The sequence below is a fragment of the Pleurodeles waltl genome, chromosome 7 (genome assembly GCF_031143425.1).
Source record: "Pleurodeles waltl isolate 20211129_DDA chromosome 7, aPleWal1.hap1.20221129, whole genome shotgun sequence".
Taxonomy (NCBI): Eukaryota; Metazoa; Chordata; class Amphibia; order Caudata; family Salamandridae; genus Pleurodeles; species Pleurodeles waltl.
The window spans coordinates 1,380,494,481-1,380,512,309 of record NC_090446.1 but is presented as its reverse complement, the minus strand read 5'-3'; the positions used below and the strand labels follow the sequence as shown (position 1 = coordinate 1,380,512,309).

The 17,829-nt window shown below is 46.0% G+C and overlaps 1 protein-coding gene across 2 annotated transcripts in view; it reads right to left on the bottom strand.

The window, feature by feature from the left end:
* Window positions 1-2,505: 2,505 nt before the first annotated feature.
* Window positions 2,506-17,829, bottom strand: part of LOC138246359 (dual specificity protein phosphatase 8-like) — a 34,681-nt gene continuing 19,357 nt past the window's right edge. For both annotated transcript variants that reach the window (XM_069200887.1, XM_069200886.1), the window contains exons 4-7: window positions 14,331-14,497; window positions 10,297-10,456; window positions 9,121-9,244; window positions 2,506-4,365 (exon numbers count right to left, since the gene is read on the bottom strand). In XM_069200887.1, coding sequence (XP_069056988.1) covers window positions 3,567-4,365; window positions 9,121-9,244; window positions 10,297-10,456; window positions 14,331-14,497 — 1,250 coding nt within the window. In that variant the 3' untranslated portion in view covers window positions 2,506-3,566. The remainder of the gene's footprint in view (window positions 4,366-9,120; window positions 9,245-10,296; window positions 10,457-14,330; window positions 14,498-17,829) is intronic.

Sequence of the window (17,829 nt, the reverse complement as noted above, 5' to 3'; positions counted from 1 at the left end):
GGTAAATCCGTCACATTTGGGACGGATTACCACCGCCTCCAAAGTTGGAATAACCCCCATAATGTTATTGCCCTTTCTGGTCACACTGGGGCCCAAATTTACCCAATACTCATGTAGCGCAGTGCAGAAGTGAAAAATGCTCTGCTGCAAGTCAGGGATAAAGCAGGAGAGCTAGATATCTACAGAGATTTGACTCTCTCCTCCGCACACACCTTTGCGTCATAGTGCAAGAGTGTGTGGCAGGGGCAGCTCTTCCATAAGGGCGGAGGAGCGTCGCCCCGCCAGCAGCAGAAGCTGCATCGCTTTCACCATAAGTTTATTATTCCTTCGTGGTGAAAGGGGCGGGAATAGGGGATGACAGCCTCGGACAGGAGTGCACCGAGCACTCCCCTCACAGCGCATGTGTGTTTGGCCGGCTGTCTTGGGCTGGCCAAACACACATGCGCAGTAGGCTCTCTCCAGCCCAGCAACACAGTTGCCCGGGCTGGAGAGAGCCTGCACAGGCTCCCAGCCAATCTTGACGCTGCTCTGAGCAGCGTCAGGATTAGCGCAGAACAGGCTGGGAGCCTGTGCATGCAGTGCCTGCAGCGCCAGCGACACGGGACAGAGGAGCGGCGGCAACAGAGGAGGAACGTTATTTTCTTTCTTATTTTTTTTAAAGATTAAATGTCCCGCTCCCCCTCTTCCCTGCTCGCCGCACCCGCCCCTCCCCTTTAAATAAGAGCGAGCCACGACTGGTGTGTGAGTCTAGCATAGGTTTTGTACTGTATGGGTACCCTTCCAGTACACAATACTATGCTTAGACACACTGTAAAACTTTTCCCACGTTGTACGTGTGCTGCACAGTTCAGCATGCTTGCAAAGTCGGAAAAGAAAGGAGAAATGAAAGCATTTTTCCTTTTAACACCTGCTTTTAAAAAGTGTTAACTTTTGGCGCAAAACTCTGTCTACTATTGTTTGCAGATAGGGTTTTGCATCAAAAGGCATGGGTGGTTGCATGGAAACGCCCATGTATAACTCATGTAATGCCCCCTTGGTGCTAAGTAATGCAAAACATTGCTCTGCGCTGCTTTGCGTTACTTTAAGGGGACTTTCCAGCACAAAACAAATTTTGCACTGGAAAGTAAATTAGAAAAAAACATATTCTGCTGGTTATAGTCACATATGTGAGGCAAAGCCAGCATGAAGTATTTGTAAATCTTTACACTTATATGTAAGTTTACTTTTGCATTTGTTTTTAAATTGAAAATAGGGCATTAAAATATTTTATAATTAAATAATATATGCCCTATTTTTATATATGTTTTAACATTAAATTATATTTATTTATAGTTTGACCTATTTCAGTAATGTAATTTAGCATTACTTCTTATTGGGTTTTATTTTAATTCCCTACCTCTACTATTTTCTTTGGGGGTAACTTACACTCTGATGTTCTGAATAAGCCAAGAGTATTTAACTTACTCAAATGTGTATATTACTCAAAAGTGTAAGTTATCTTTGTGAATCAGGTCCACTGTGTATGCAGAAGAGGCATTGATTTGCTCAGTATTTCTTGCGGGCCAGGGGAGCTTGCCATCTTGGCAACAGTTTTGCCATTACATTGAGGGGCATATTTCGAGCCCCTAGCACCTCCTTGTGCCAAATTAGTGTAATTTTTCTTTATGCTAGTGTGGCCCAACAAGGTCAAAATCCCCGCACCATATTTACAAAGTGGTGAAATGCTTGCACTGCACACGCGCAACTTTTCTTAAATATGCTCCTGAATTTATGAATGCACCTAGTAGCAGCTATTCTACTGTGGTTCCTGTAGCTCAAATAGTCAATATAGTCGCAGGAAGTCTACCCACATTTCCTGACATTTGTTATGGTGGGGAGGGCAGGGGCATGTCACCTCCTAATGAAAAGGACAACTCAATCCCCTTAGCCTTCACTGCCACAGGTGGTAGTAGGGGGCATTCTGCTCTGTTGCTGTAATGGTTAGCTTGTGAACAAAGTCTATGTGATGGGGTGGCAGCAATGTCCATGAGTTATTTGGAGACTGGCACATCAACACGAAGGCCAAAAAAATGGTGCAGCATATACTGTTGTGCATAAACATGAGGCGTTGTAGAGCCAGAGGGTGTGAGAATAGAATTATTTGTGCATACTTCCTCCCAATAATGTATAGTTGGTCCTCTGGGTTGTGTAGTTATGTGGATGGGAAAAGACTGAGTTTTCCTGCCCTCTGGAATTTTAAAGGCTGACTTAAGGCCTTGCAAACACCATGACCTAAGGAACATCACCAAAGGATTTCAGAGAACCTGAAGCCATACTGTATTGCCCTCCCTTGCAAGAATGCCTGGAGGTTTTACATATTCATCAGTGGAATATACCTCTTTTCTCTCCCATTCCCAGTTACCCAGCCGCCCTTGCCTTACTCTCTCGCCATGGTATTCCAACTGCTCCATGTCTCATCAACTTGGACATTAACTGGTACACAAAACAGGCGCAGTAAACAGTACACACAGTAAACAGCTGGTTTATAAATAATAACAAAGAAACAAACATTTGCATTGTTTTCTAGAATTGCAACTTTCTTGACTTCCACACAGGACTGAGTGATGGTTCAGTCTCCCAAGGACTGAGTGGTATATCAGTCTCCTGTCCCTTGACAGGTCAGGTCACTACTTCCAGCTCCTTCAGAGACACCTAAAATTCCATCTTTGGGGTTACAAGTGACTGCGAGGTCACTTTGCATTGGAATGGGCAACCTTTTCACCCCCTCCAATCCCATTTCCAATAGTGCTTTTGGCAAACATGATGGGGGTCAGAGTACATGTTAATTATCCCATCTTTGGTCTCGTGGGATGCTTCATCAAGTAAGATTTCAGTCTCTCCAAAAGGTGCCCCCCAAAAACAGAGAACACGTTTCACAGAAAGTGGTCTTATCGTACCTGTCTTACAGGTGCTTCTTCCTTCCCTGCATTTACACTATGTTGACCACAACTTGTTACCCCCATTCTCACACCTCTACCTGGAACCCGATGACTGTCGGTTCCAGACGTGGTGAGGACATTTCACTGTTCACACCGGGCCTTGGCGCAGAACCAAGAAAGCTCACCTGAGCACTTCTCTAACTTGACAGCAGATTTCCTAACCTAAAATGAAGGCCGACTCCCAGGACGAGTATGAGCACCTCCAGGTGACACTTTGAGAACATCCCAGATGGAGCACACGTCAACTCAAAAGCAGGGACATGATGTGCCAAAGCAAGCCAAGGTCAAGGAGCCATAAAAAACAAGGTGAGCAGGGACCTTTAATGCAGCCAGCCTAGGTAGTAAGCTGGGTGACTTTTCAGGAGTCTGTCAGAGACAGCCAAATGGAACTCTAACATTGCACTGTTTCCAAAGTTCTTATTTCCACATGCTACTCAAGCGTTCCCCATGGTCATCATCATGCAGCAAGGGGGCAAGCGCTTGTCTGCTGTCTCACCGTCCTACTAAGTTACTCCTCTGACTGTCGCCCAGTACAGTAGCAGCTGGCAAAAGAGGAAATAAAGCACAGGCAGGCATGCTGCAGGCTTGTCACACGGGCACCGGGGAGACAGCTCGGGATTGGACAAAGTTTCCATTCTCTTGATTGAGCCCCTTTGCTCGGCAACTGGGCCTGCCCAGTGTGAAAGGTTGCTGTGGACACTCCTCCCTGTAATGCTGACCCACCCCGTGTGATGATGGACGCTTGGGAGACTTTGGTCCATCGTTGATGCCACCTGAGCTGGATTCCTGTGCTAGCTTGTCTTTTGTCTCTTCATCTTCAGAAAAGAAATAGAGAAAGTTGAATCCAAAGCCAAAGATCCGGTTCCATATTTTCAATGGCTTGGGTGGGTGTGCGGTAGCCTGGTCTGGCTGGGACTCAGCAGGCAGGAGAGGGCTTGTGAGTCTTCGAACGGGAGAGGAGGGAGCGGGGGAATACACTGACTTGATGTCCAGAGAAAAAGAGCGTTTCATGGTCCCACTGTCCCAGCAACGGTCTGAAGAGATCCCCAGTGTGGCAAACCGATTCTCCAAGTCAGCCCTGTTGGACTCTGCCTTTTGAGTGGCCTCCTCTGCTTGACTTTCCAGCTCCCCAGCATCCAGGGCCACCTCCACATCTAGCAGAGAATCCTGGGTAGCACTGAAGGTACTAGGACATGGCTGGTTCTGGGCCATGCAGGGCTCCTGAGCACAGCAGTGCTTGGTTCTTCTGCGATCAGCAAGGCTGTCAGTGTGAGATGGTCTGGAGGGACGCTCCGAGGGGTGGGAAGCCAGGCTCATCTCATGCTCTAGCAGCTGCCCCAAGAAGTTAAAGTTGGGCGATATGGTGGGTCTCTTCTCCTTAACAAATCTGTAAAGGGAAAAAAAGTCTTAAAGCCCCCAACCAGACTCAAAGACACAATGTAGGAATACAAAGCATGCACAGGAAGAGAATAGAGCACCAAACAAATAAAGAACAAAGTTTGCAAACCACGACAACAGACAGTGTGCATCAATAGTTCACGTTTTTCAATCATTTATAAATCACGTTTATTGGACTTTAAACGATCAAATAAACATATTGTCCAGTTACATCAATTTGTACAAAGAAATAAGCTATAACAATTTTCTTTAAATAATTTACCTAATTTTAAATGTAAACATCTAAAAATGACTTGTTGCTAAAACAATATTATGGTTTTCAATCAAAACAAGTAATCAGTAGGAGACTCAACTGGTAGAACGTTATTTAAATGGAACACAAGAAACAAGTTGTGTTACCTAGGAATAGAGTTTTGGACAAATACCAAATAGATGTGTTAAAGAGACTGCACTACTGTAGGTGTGTTTGTGTGGCTTTTGTATGGTGTGAACCTAGCCGATTGCATTGGAGCATTGCACATGGTCAAAGTCAAAGAGAGCTTGAAAGGTTAGATGGATTTTGAGAGAAGATGAAGTATTTTAGGGAGTGGACTATAATCTAGTGTTCTATAAAGAGTAAAGAGATGTGCCTTCAGCTCTTTCCTAAATTGGAATGGGTTTGTGTGGTCCTGGTGGATCCAGGGGGAACATTTCAGATCCTGGGTGTATCAATGAAGAAGGCCTGTGGCTTTTTTCCCCTTTTTTGCACTTTGTCTCCAGTGTGATGGTGTCCAGATTGTGGGTGTGCGAGAGCCACTGGATTTGTCATTGTTTACACCTACATCTCCCCATTGACTTTGACATAGCCTCTTCAACCAGGACAGATTGGGAGAAACTTGTACGCCCAGGTATTAACACTGGTTTACAGTCAAAACGTACCAAAAAAAGTGGTACACATCTCCATCCAACAGTCATCATTTGAGTTTTTGTTGCACTGATAGTCTGTAGATTAATTTGACAATGCAATATTAGTACACAACAGTGTGTCTCTTTTAGATAACCCAGCCATCCCCATGAAATAAAACATGGATATGGAACCGGAGGGTCTTAGGAAGGTACATTTTGCATTAGACACGGCTTTTGGGAGGTTGGAAAGATAGAAAATCACAAGAGTGCCAAAACCCACCCCTGTTTCAATCCAGTTGGAATCCATCTGAGATCTTAATCCCACGAGTCATTTGATCTTTGTCATTGAGTAGGACTTGCATATTAAAATAAAATAAGGTTTAGATAAAGACAGCAAGAGTGCAGAGGGGCACGCTAGGAAAACAAAGGTGCAGATTTATGGAAAGTGGCGCTGCACCGAGTACAGCGCCACATTCCCTGCGCCCGTTAGCACCCTCCCACCGCCACCATATGTGTGTTCCTTATTTAAAATACGGCGCACCATGGCGCAGGGTAGGGGGCAATAGTGTCATTTTTTATGACGCTATCGCTGTACTCTGCAGGAGTAGCGCCAAAATGTTGGTGCTACTCCTGCAGAGTACATAGGGGCCCATTCAAAAGAATGGAAGACCCCTTTTATACCTGCTCTTGAGCAGGCGTTAAAAGTGTTGTAATAAATGGCGCATGGAAATCTCATAGATTTTCTTGCGCCATTTTTCCGGCATACATTATGCCTGGCGCAGGAATAATGTAGCGCAAAGGGTTGCAGAGTGGTGCAATGCATGCACTGCGCCACTCAAAATATGGCGTGGGGATTTTGGCCTCTTTGGGCCACATTAACGTCAAACTAAATTATGTTAATGTGGCGCACGGTGGTGACAGGGGCCTACAAATAAGCCCTAAAGTGTGGCCTGCAATACAACGGAGCATATCACTAAAAAGAATACAGCATGCACCACAAGAGAGCAGCAGAAACATAGCAAGAAAGGAGAGAACTTGGGGCAAAAGTGCAGGACATTTACAGCAGGAAAGCAGAGTATAGACACCCAACAAACAAAGTTTACAGAGTAAGAGAGCAGAGGCAGCACAGCAAGCGAGAAGTGTGCACTGCAGGAGAGCTAAGCATGCACACAAGGTACAGATCACACATGGGGTGAGGCCAATAGAGACGAGCTTACACCTGAACAGAGAAGAGAGTACATCAGAGATGAGAACTGTGGGCCTGATCCACGAATGTCAACTTACGCTTTTGTGTAAGTTTACATCTGGGGAGACTCAGCAGTCACACCGGAGAACTCTGCACATAAAAAGATAGGACAGACCAGTCTTTTTATGTGAGTCGTTCTCCGCCCCGATTGCTGATTCTCCACAGTGGGAAACTTACTCTTAACTTGGAGTTTGTGAATCGTAAAAAAAATAGTAAACTTTCATAAAAGTGTAAGTTTACATTTGTGAATCAGGCCCTGTGTGTTTGGAAGAGGTTCTAGGCCATCTCCCTGTGAGAGGGGTATTTCCTAGGTTGGCAATGTATTTGATGGTAAACGTAATTGGATGAGATGTATATGATGATAAGCTTATCTAGATGCTATGTTTGTAATGATAATTGGATGTCATATTTCTAATGGTAAGCTTAATTCAATGCCTTGTTTCTTAAGGTAAGCTTAATTGGACGCCAAGTATATGATGGTAAGCTTAATTGGATGCCTTGTTTCTAATGATAAGCTTAACTGGATGCCATGTTTTAGAAGGTAGGAAAGATGCAGCTTATATTTGCCTGAATGATCTCTGGGGCCTTAACAATCTGCACAGTGGGAACACTGGGAGGTCTGCATGGCATACAGAAGGAAAGTGGCTACTGGGATAACTGATATGCCTCATAGCACTATAAAATCAGATAGTTACACTGACTGACATGTATGGTGCCTGGTCTTTAGTTTACAGACACCGACCCCAGGGGATGCTATCAGATTAGGGTTGTCTGTAAAGCTGCAGCGATCAGCTTTTATTAAACACCTTTTTATAACGTTATTGTGCATTACCTAATTCGCTGCCTAAGGCTGTTAAAACAGCAATGAGTCATACATATCAAGTAGCTAGTCATTGCAGAAAAACATGTGATGGGTTATATATAGCAACAACCCAAAATAAAATGATGGACTGGGTGGTGAAACTTTTTCAAACACTCACCCCCAGTCACAGATCTGGGTTTAATCCATTGTTATTTTGCTTGCCATGTCACCCCAGTTAAGACTAGCCTTATGCAAATCAGTCTTGACTCTGTACCCCATGGGAACAGTCCAGCCTGAGCTGCCAAGCCGGGTCCTCCCTGGACCGGAAACAAGCATCCTGGGAGCGGTTTCAGGATATCACCCTTCATGGCCAGGTAAGCTTGATTCCAGTGGCACAGTGAGCAGGAGACCCAAGTCTGGGCATAAGCATTCTGCCTGTCCCCCTTTTCATAATTAATCTTACTTTTCCTTTCCTCCTATCACCTCCAAGCAGTCACATGTTTCCTGGACCGGGAACAAGCATCCCAGGACCGGTTTCAGGGTATCAACCCTTATCAGCTTGAATCCAGTGGCACAATGAGCAAGGGACCCACATCTGGGTGACTAAGGGTGAGTGTTTGAAACGTTTTAACACTACGTCCATCATTTTATTTTTGTGATGGTGGAATATATATAAATATATATATGGCCATTTCTGAGTCATGGTTACTGAACATAACATTTTATATCACTGATGGATAATCATAGTGAGAAATTGTACAAAGTCTATGGTATTAAACATTTGCTCACAACAAACATTTGGAGAGATTCTCTGTTTTAGTCTGACTTCATGCCAACAGAGATACTATCAGATGTTTTCATATTCGAATACATGATTGAGCACCTGGTTTGCTTGTTGTGTGGCCCTTCCTGGAAAGTTGGCAAGGTCTTGAAAATCATGATTTTACATGCCAACTTGGGAGAGCTTAATTTGAGCCGGTGGTTTCTGGTGCTCAGCGCCAGCACTTTATTGTCAAAATCGCCTCTTATGACAACCTGCCACATGGTGGTGCTGTTTGTCTAACTTTGTGAAGACCACCACAACAGTGTTTAATAATTAAATGTACATTAAAATCAATAAAACCTGCCACCCAAAGTTACAAGAATAGCTTGAGCAGCATATATTAGTCATTTTTAATATACATTTAAAGTCTGTACTGTCACACTTGTGTGAGTGTGATGGATAGTAGTAGTGGTAGTGTTACTGCCAGCGCTAGTGGGGGCAGTGGGTCATGGAAGCTGCAGTGGCCTCCTGACAAGGGCCCTGACACTTACTGTTATTATTTTTTTTTAAATAAATTGCAGACACTGCAACTTGGTGGTCATAAAATAGAAAGTCTCCTGACATGTAACATTTTATAGTTACAGGCTTTTGAAAGCAGGTAATAGGCTGTTAATGCCTCTCCTTCTGACCAGGAATCAAGCACGTGAAGCGGTGTCTTCTGAGCTTTAAGTAAAGGCAGAAACTAATGATATTTGCAGTATTGACACTATTTTTATGGATTGTTTTATAAAGATAATTTGTAAGTGATTGATATTTTAAGATTTATTGGGATGTAGTTGCATCTGCATTCTGTGTTTTCTATCTAAATATACATATATATAAATGTAGACCTCCAATTGTTAAGAGCATTCACTGCTTTTGGGCAGAGTGAACTTACCAAGACACACTGTGCAGAAGAGATCAAAGTGTGCAAACCAAAACAGCACTCAGTACAACATAAGGCATCAAGAACTGGTGGAACAACAAACATGTCAGTGGCAGTGCCTACCTGTAGGCGTCGTCTAAAGGGAGCCCCATGGTGCTCATGATGTAGGCAATGGCTATAGCAGCAGATCTAGAGATACCCGCAAGGCAGTGTACCAGCACCTTCCCGTTCACCAGCTCCGCCTTATCTGTGTGGAAAATACCAAAATTTAGATTCCTTCTAGAACATCCATGAAAATCCGTCCCATGATCCTCTTCCTGGGTCACCCTGAGCTGCCTTACCCAGGTCTCATGAGTAACCTTGATCACTACATGCATGGGAACCAACTGCATCACACATAAAGAAACATGGTGACCTTGTCACAGGTGCAGACAGTCTCTGTGCACAAGATCTACCATGAGTAGACCTGCCTCCAAGTCTGCTGATGATCCACCTATCATCAGTATAAGCACAAATTACAAAAACTGACAGCTCAACCTGCTCACAAATCAAAAGGGCGAGATGCAATAAACCACAGCAGGTCTAACTTTCACAGCTGGATTGGGCCATCCACACATAAATATTCAGGTCACCCATGAATCCTCTTGTCACCGCAGCCTTCAACATCATGAATGAACCACAGCCTCACCCATGAACTCTGAAATCCTTAAGAACTCTAAAAAATCTATGAAATAGGAGGGAGGTGAGTGATAGACACATATTTGTAACTCTGTCCTCGACCACACATGAGCTCTGAAATTGTTGACCCAATCACTCTGGATATCACCCATTAAGCTCTGACATCACTAATGTATTCTGGCATCATCCAGGAATAAAGTATGACATCCTTATGCCGCCTACCATATTCCATGAACTCTAACCTCACCCATAGGCTGTGACATCCACTCCGATAACCGCAGTTCCTAGTTAGCTCAAATCACTCATGAGCTATGACACCTGGGATAATCCATTACCTGCTTGGAAACCCATGAACTATAGATGGTCAACCATGACCTTTATAGTTTTCTATGCCCTTTGTGGTACCCTTGGTCACTGTGCTTACACTGGACCTCCTTACTAATCCTGGTTTCCAATGCCCTCTGCAGAAACCCATGACCTCTGTGGTTACCCATAAATTCTGTGGTTCTTTATGGCCTCCTTGGTAGCCTTTGAGCTATGTGGTTAGCCGGGACCTTTGCAGTTTCCAATAACCCCTAGTTCCCTGTGACCTCTATGGTTACCTATAACCTTGGTAGTTACCTATGAACTCTGTAGCAGGCTGCAGCCAGGGCAGGATCCTGTCGCTGTAGCTGTCATTGATGGGAATGCGCAGAAAATGGCTGTCGGGGACGAAGCTTGGCTTGGGGCAGCTGCAGCTGATGTTCAGAAGGTGAGTGATGCCATTCCGAGTGATCACTTCCTAGAGCAAAGGTAAAGAAGGGGCATTCACCAAATGGACAGACAGATTTTTTGATCAGATACTTGACCTAGATATCGTCAGTGCTGCCTGTGGAAAGCACATTCAACAAGTTTCTTCTGTGTCCTAACAACCCCCACCAAGTGGATAAGCAGGAGGTGGCAGGGACTGTGGTGTGAATGGGTGTCTGTGGGAGTGGTAGCACTTGCTACATCTGGAAGTAATTCCAGAAGAAGAAACATTATGAGTAATCAATGGTGTGTGAGTTTGCACGAGGGGGCAATGATAACAGCGATGCAACTCTCATGCACTGAAGGTGAGCACGCCACAAGGACCATGCAACAGGTTGTTTCTTGGACGGACATAGCTTTTAAAAAGGCAGAAGATGAGTCTGTGGTTTGAGATGTTTGTGTAACCCAGTGACTTGTCTGGAATGCGGTAGTAAAGCGTCCTTGCCCAGGCCCGGAGAGTGCCAGAAAGGTTAGGGTGCAGAGGTGGATCTTAGGAAGGCCAGCAAAGAGGAACGCGCTTTGGCCATGCAAGGATAAGAACTGGCAACTACTGTACCATGAAAAGAAATGAGAGGGCCATGACTGTCAAGAACTTGGTCATGAATAGGCAATGAGATTTGTAAATCTGACTGGCGCAAATGGGCCATTAGACAGTTGTGGTACCAGAGATGGGGTGCTCCACATTCACTGACAGAGTATTTATGGAGGTCCAACAAGGTTTGGAATGGAGTGTGAGTCTCTGTGGTACCGTTATGATGCAGTGGGGGACAGCCCACACTTGTACTAGTCCTCTAAGCAGAAGGGATGCTCAGCTCAACGGGAAGGAAGCATAGCACAGGCCTTAGAGTGAACCAGAAAGACGGTCACCACAAACTGGCCCTAGACAGAACTCAAGAGTCTCATAAATTTACATTGAAAAAAACAACATATTTTGTTACAGAATTTCAGGGTGTCATAGTCAGAAGATCAGTGTGGGACTTAGGAGTGCAGGTACAGCCTAACCAGAGAACCAGATTGCAGATACACATGGGCCAGGGCATCAGAATGCAGGAGCACACATGCCAGGAGACAAGAGTGCATTGTGCAGGTAGACACAGGGGAGGGCAGCCGGGTATAAATAAGGATCAGAGTGCAGTTACACACAGGCTAGAGCATCATCATGCAGGTACACTCAGGTTACTGTGTCCAAAAGCAGGGGCACAGGCAGCGTGGACACCAGAAGCTAGGTACACATAGGCCATGGCACCAGAGATTACATGAGCAAAGGCAAGTGCATCAGCATGGAGATGCACACAAGCCAAGGTAACCATAGTGCAGAAATATACAGGCCAAGATACCCTAGTGCACTTGAGGTCTGGCCAGAACATCAGGATGCAGGAACACAAATGCCAGGGCACCAGAGCGCAGATGAGGACTGGCCAGGGCAGGAGGGTTCAGTTTCACCAATTTGGCAATTATACAAATTTCTACTTGAAAGTCTCCTCTGCTTCAGAAATCCAGTGCCTCAAACAATGCCTGCACATCATATAGACCTGTATGTCCTATGCCTAGCTGACAATCAACCCATCCAAGACAAAGTTCTTGTTATTTACTAAGACCAACAAACAAGAAACAGTACAAACTTGTCTCAATACCATGAAGCTTGATGGCTTCAAAACTCAACTTTTACTGAATACCAAGTCAATTCAATTCTCCCTGAACACCAAACTCACCCTCAGGTCACACACTGCAACAAACACAAAGATGGCCTGGTACCAGTTCTCTCTTGTAAAGAAAGATAAAAAGTGAAATTGTCTTATCCATAAAGTGACCTCAGAAATGCTGTTCAAACCCTCATACTCTTGCATCTGGATGGTGATAACAACCTGTTCCATGGCCTCCCAGACTCCACAATGGCACCCATTAAGGTCATCCTATATGTTGCAGGTCATCTCCTCCTGATAGAACTCTATCGACTCTGCTTGCCAACCTGCCCCATCTTCAAAACCAGCTTTATCAATTACAAAGCCATCACGACCAGCACTCCGGCTTATCTTGCAGACAAGCTCACCGTCACTGGTGGTCCTTGGCACATCCAAAATCAGGACACCACCAGACTGTAGTCTAAGTGAAAGAGAGAGAATGAAAGCAGCAGCCCTTTTCCATCTATGCACTCAGGATCTGGAATACAACATCCCTGCAGTCATCATGGCTGCCCGACCCTGCTCTAAGTTAGGAAAAAGTTGAAGATACACCTCTTTACAGAACTCTACGTTCACAAACCAGCTTCTCTTATCGCCCATAGACTTTATGCTTATATTTGATCTGTACAGTGCTCTACTGCCTTTTGCATTGATTTGTTTTATAGAAATACCATGTCCATAGTTAGGCCAGAGCACCAGAGTAGACAGGACATCAATGTACACACTTAACAGTGCACTAGAGAGCAGGTACTCCTAGCCTAAGGCTCCAAGCTATTGAGAGCATTTTCACACAAGCCAGAGTATCAGTGTGCAGGTACACATAGGAAAGGACAACAGAGTGCAAGTAAGGCCTAGTCAAGGCATCATAGATACAACTTGCACACGGTCGTCTGAGTACTGGTACCGCCAGAGTACCAGAGGGTACTGCCCAGGCAGGGCCATTGAATACATGTAGAACCTGACCACGTCAGCAGTGTACCAGGAGAGAAGAATCGTCCTGGCAGATGGAGGACACTGGGTGGATTTTGAGACACAGCATTCAATATTTCTACAAAAGATAAAATTGATGGAAAGAGTCTGTCCCACCACTTGGTGTACCAGACATAGAACGACTTGTGTGTCCATTTCATCATGCTGACCCAGAAGTCGTCTCCTGATCCTGAAAAGCACCTCTTAACCCACAAAATCCTCTCTTTACCTAGAAGGACCTTCCACCGGTCACAAGAGACCCCTTCCTAACATACAATAACCAAATCCTGACCTCATGACCTAAAATAACCAAATTCTGTCAAAGAGGGGCAACCTCTAGACACTGATAAGCTGCTACTGAACAAAACAGTTACCCTTTACCCAGAGAAGCCTTAGGATCACCATGAGGCCTGTTCCTGACTCCGAGAAGCTACCTATTCTACCAGCAGGGAAGCCATGTCGTGGCCCAGGGCATCCTTCTCTTCGAGGGGCCCCGCCAGTGTCCCAGCCTAATGGGCCTCTTACTGACGTAAGAGCCCTCTTACTGGCCTACAGCAGCTGCTCCTTGTACAAAGGGGCCCAAGCTGACCCTGAGATCCCACTCCTGGCTCAGAGAGAACCCCCACCTGACACAGGTTGGTCTACCACCGACCGAGAGAGGTCTCCAGAACCAAAATCATCTGGCACTGCTCTCAAGAGATCCTTCACTGACCCACTGAGGCACCCCTAACCCATAAGGGCTCTGTCCTAAGAGAGTCTTTTTCCAAGTCACAAAAGCCCCTCCTCACCCACAGTCCACAGACCTCCCCACTCCTTAGAAAGGTGTCCTCTGACGCATCCCCATACAGATCTTCCATTGACCCAAAGGGCACTAACTGGCCAAAAGAGATACCCAACTCGCCCAAGGAGGCCTCGTCCTGAGCTATAGCGACCTCCCACTGACTCAGAGAGAACTGCTGACCTACAGAGGCGTTTCACTGACCCATAGAGTGCTCCCACAGACCCAAAGAAACCCTGCAATGGACCAAAGAGAACTCCCACTGACCGATAGACGTCGACAAATGACCCAAAGACACCTTCCACTGATCTACAGAGACCTCCTGCTGACCCACATAGGAACCTATAGAGATTCAGTCCTGACTCTGAGAGGTCTCTCCTGGCCAACACAGGCCCCCCTTAACAAATGTCAGTCCCGACAGGACGAGGCCACGTTACCTGGTCTAAGGCGTCGCTCTGGGAGCCCAGGTAGAGGTGAGGCAGGACGCGGGTGATGGACACCGCAGAGGTCGACAGGCAGGGCTGGGAGATGCTGGACTGTAGGAGGCTGGAGGTGCGGCCCTCACAGAGGCCCGGGAACTGCGAGGAGAAACCGGCAAAGCCACCTGAAGAAAGAAGGGAAACAGCCTGGGATAAGAATGACTGCCGAGAGAGGAGGGATAGTTAATGGAGGAGAGACAGGTGACGAAAGACAGTGAAAGTGGAGGCACAGGTGAGAGAGCAAACAGACATGGGGAGAGAGACGAACAGTAATGAGACGGAAGGGGACAGAGCAAGGGGGCCTCTGCAGAGACAATGAAGAGATGTGGAAAGAGTGACAGGTGAACATCGACGAAAGAAGTCTCAGTGAAAGAGGAGGGATCGAAGCTGAGTGAGATAATGGAACTAGAGGAAGGGGGGTGACCAGGTTTGAGGAAAGAGGGACAGTGAAAGAGAAGGGACAACTGAGTGTGTGAAGGGCAGTGGAAGGTGGGGGGGCTGAACAGCAACGAGATAGAAGAAATAGTGAAAGAGGAGACACAACAGAAGGAAATGATGCAAGAGAGAGAGCAGAAGGTGGAAAGAGTGAAAGAAGAGGGGCCGCAGCGGAGAGTTCACAGGGAGAAAGAGAGGGAAAGAGATTTAACAAAGAACACTCAGCCAGAGAAAGGAGATAAAGCTGAGAGAGGAGGAGCAGAGAGAGCAAGTTTTACTTTAATAACGTTTTTTTGCCGATGCTGCTCAGCATCAGCAAAAACAAAAAAGAAAAAAAAGACAACATAGTTATTGCTGATGCTGAACGGCCTCAGCAACAAAAAAAACGCTCCAGAATGATTCTAAGTGCACATGCACGCACCACCCAGCGCGTGTGTCATGAAGCTACGTGCTCTGGAGTGACGACGTATTCATGGCCATGTGTCAGCACATGCTAGTGCACATACATCACGATACAGCAGCTATTGTGGCTTTTAGCCCCATTGCGACATGTGGACAATACACATTTTTAAAATGTACTTCTAATTTACCATTCCAAAAAGGAAGGTGCCCATCTAGGAGCGGTAAACTAGAGAAAAAAAGGGGAAGAACACAAGTTTTTTTGGAAAGGGGCAAAATTGCAGAAAATTGCAGCTTCTGGGTCCTCCTAGAGAGTTACTAACAAAAAAACTGAAATTGAAAAAAAAAAAAACACGAAGCGGTGGGGAGCAACTGAAGAACTGGAGGGCTGGGCAAGTCAATGCCACTGGTGCCAGTGAGAAGGAAGGGGCCAATGAAGGAACGGGTGAGCGGGGGGTAGAAGAGCAACACAGACCCCCCCACAGGAGGAAGAGAGAGCAAGAAAACACATGAACTTGCATGGAGGGCTGAAAGTAGTTCTCTGAAAGTGAGCAGTGGAAGCATACCAGTCATCCAATCAAAGGATGGTAAAGAGGTTATGCTCCGGGGGTGGAACAAACACAAGAAGAGGAAGGAAAGACACTGAAAATAAAGCAAGTGATGAGAAGCAATGGGTTGACCTGAAGTCCACTGTAAGTGCTGGCTTTGTACACAATAGTGCCAGCTACAGCAGTTAACGGGGAAGACCTAAAGAGGGCACAGGAAGAGCGGTGTCTCCTACAGTCCCTGGTGAGGGACAATATGAGGTCACAAAGACATTGGAAAGACGGCCGAAAGATAAGGGGCACTCAAGAACGCAGCTTCAGTGATACAGAACATACAGAAGGAACAGTGATGAGAGGAGCGGTCTTTGGGGAGGAGGGTTAGCTGAGGTGGAAGAGGCGATGGCGAAAGGAGGGATCCTGACAGAGGAGGGTCAGCTGAGAGACAGCAACAGACTGAGTTCACTCTCACCTGCCCAGAGCCATCTCACTGTTAACTCGCATAGTCTCACCATTCATGACTTAAACCCCTCCCCACACTGACTGCTTCTCCATAAAGAGCTGTAAACTTGTGTTAAAGGAATCTCCCTCAAGAGTGTTGTCTCTGCTGTTTCTTACACGTGATGGGCAGAGGGTCATCTGTTGTCCACATAGTCCCAGTCCTTGCAGGCCCCCTGTTTGAGCACATCTTAATTGGTGTCATTGCAAACCTTCTCCGTAACATTGGATTGGACATGTGTCCAATTCTGGAACTCACACAGTTTCCAAACACTCGTGGAAGGGCCAGATCCAGAACAAAATCTGGGGCCATATGTACGAACACATTTTCCCATAGACACAGAATGGACAAAACCCTTTGATACATCTGGCCCCTGGAGTTGATCCAACTGTCCTGGGTCTAGGTGCATTGCCAATCTCTTCGTCTCCCCTGTCTTTCTATCTAATTCTCTCTCTCTCTCACACACAATATGCCTCTGAGCATCCTCCACTGATCTATTTCTCCATGTACTCCCTCAGAGCCCTGGGCCTCCCTCCTCCTGGCACTTCATGAATTCTTCATTGCAGCCGGTCACGTGACTGCGGTCTCCATCTCCTTCCATTGAAACCTGATCTCTCGTGAACTTCCTGCTCAGAGGAATCAATGACACCTTGAAAGGGACTATTTATAGATATGTGGAACCTTAGCTCAGCAACAACCGCATGTCATTCCACCTCTCTCCCCATACGTCACCCCTTCTTCCTCTTCACCCTTATTCTTTCCATCTTCTTCTCCCCTCCCCCTCACTTCCGTTCTCTGTCCCCTTTCACCTTCCTTTCCTATTATCACATTTTGCGAAGACCCAGGCGAAATGTTCAATATGCTGGCATAATCCTGCCATTTTGTGTTACACTTACTGCACGAAATTCCCAAAAATGTCACTTTTATGCAACCGTTGCATAATTTCAAGTCTGTTTGGGTAAAAGTCCTTTTGCAGGAGCAATGAATGAATGAATGAATGGGCCGCGAGTGGCTGTTGTTCGCGGCACTTGTGCTTTTTGTTCAGCATGTATTGCATCCTTGTGTCCAAAATGGACACAAGACAATTTCGTGCTGAAATATAGCACTCAATAACACTTTTGCATTTTGTGTATTTATTTTTCCAAATGTTTACACAATCACGCAAAAGGAAGTACACACATTTCACACGCCCCTAATTCCGTCTCCTGGTCCTCTGCCCCGCCCGTGCTCCTCCTTCTCAGAGCCCTCTGGCATCGTTCACACTCTGACACCCCCTCAACAATCTCCAAACACTGCTGCCCTTCCAGCGCCACGATCACGTCCCCGTCTCCTGACCCTACAGGTGGACACCTGTTGGCCTAGGTAGAAATTCCATCCAAGTCCACTTGGGTTCTACAGATGACAATTCACACAGGATGCAGATTTCTCAATATATTCAAAGATTGGCATTCAAAATCCAAGTGGCTCTGGACTGTCAACTTGACAATCACTGGGGGTTTTCTAAGAAGCGAATTGCACAACGACACAAGGCCGGGCACGTCAGCAGGCTGGCATCCAAGCACTATGAACCCTTGCCAATGTA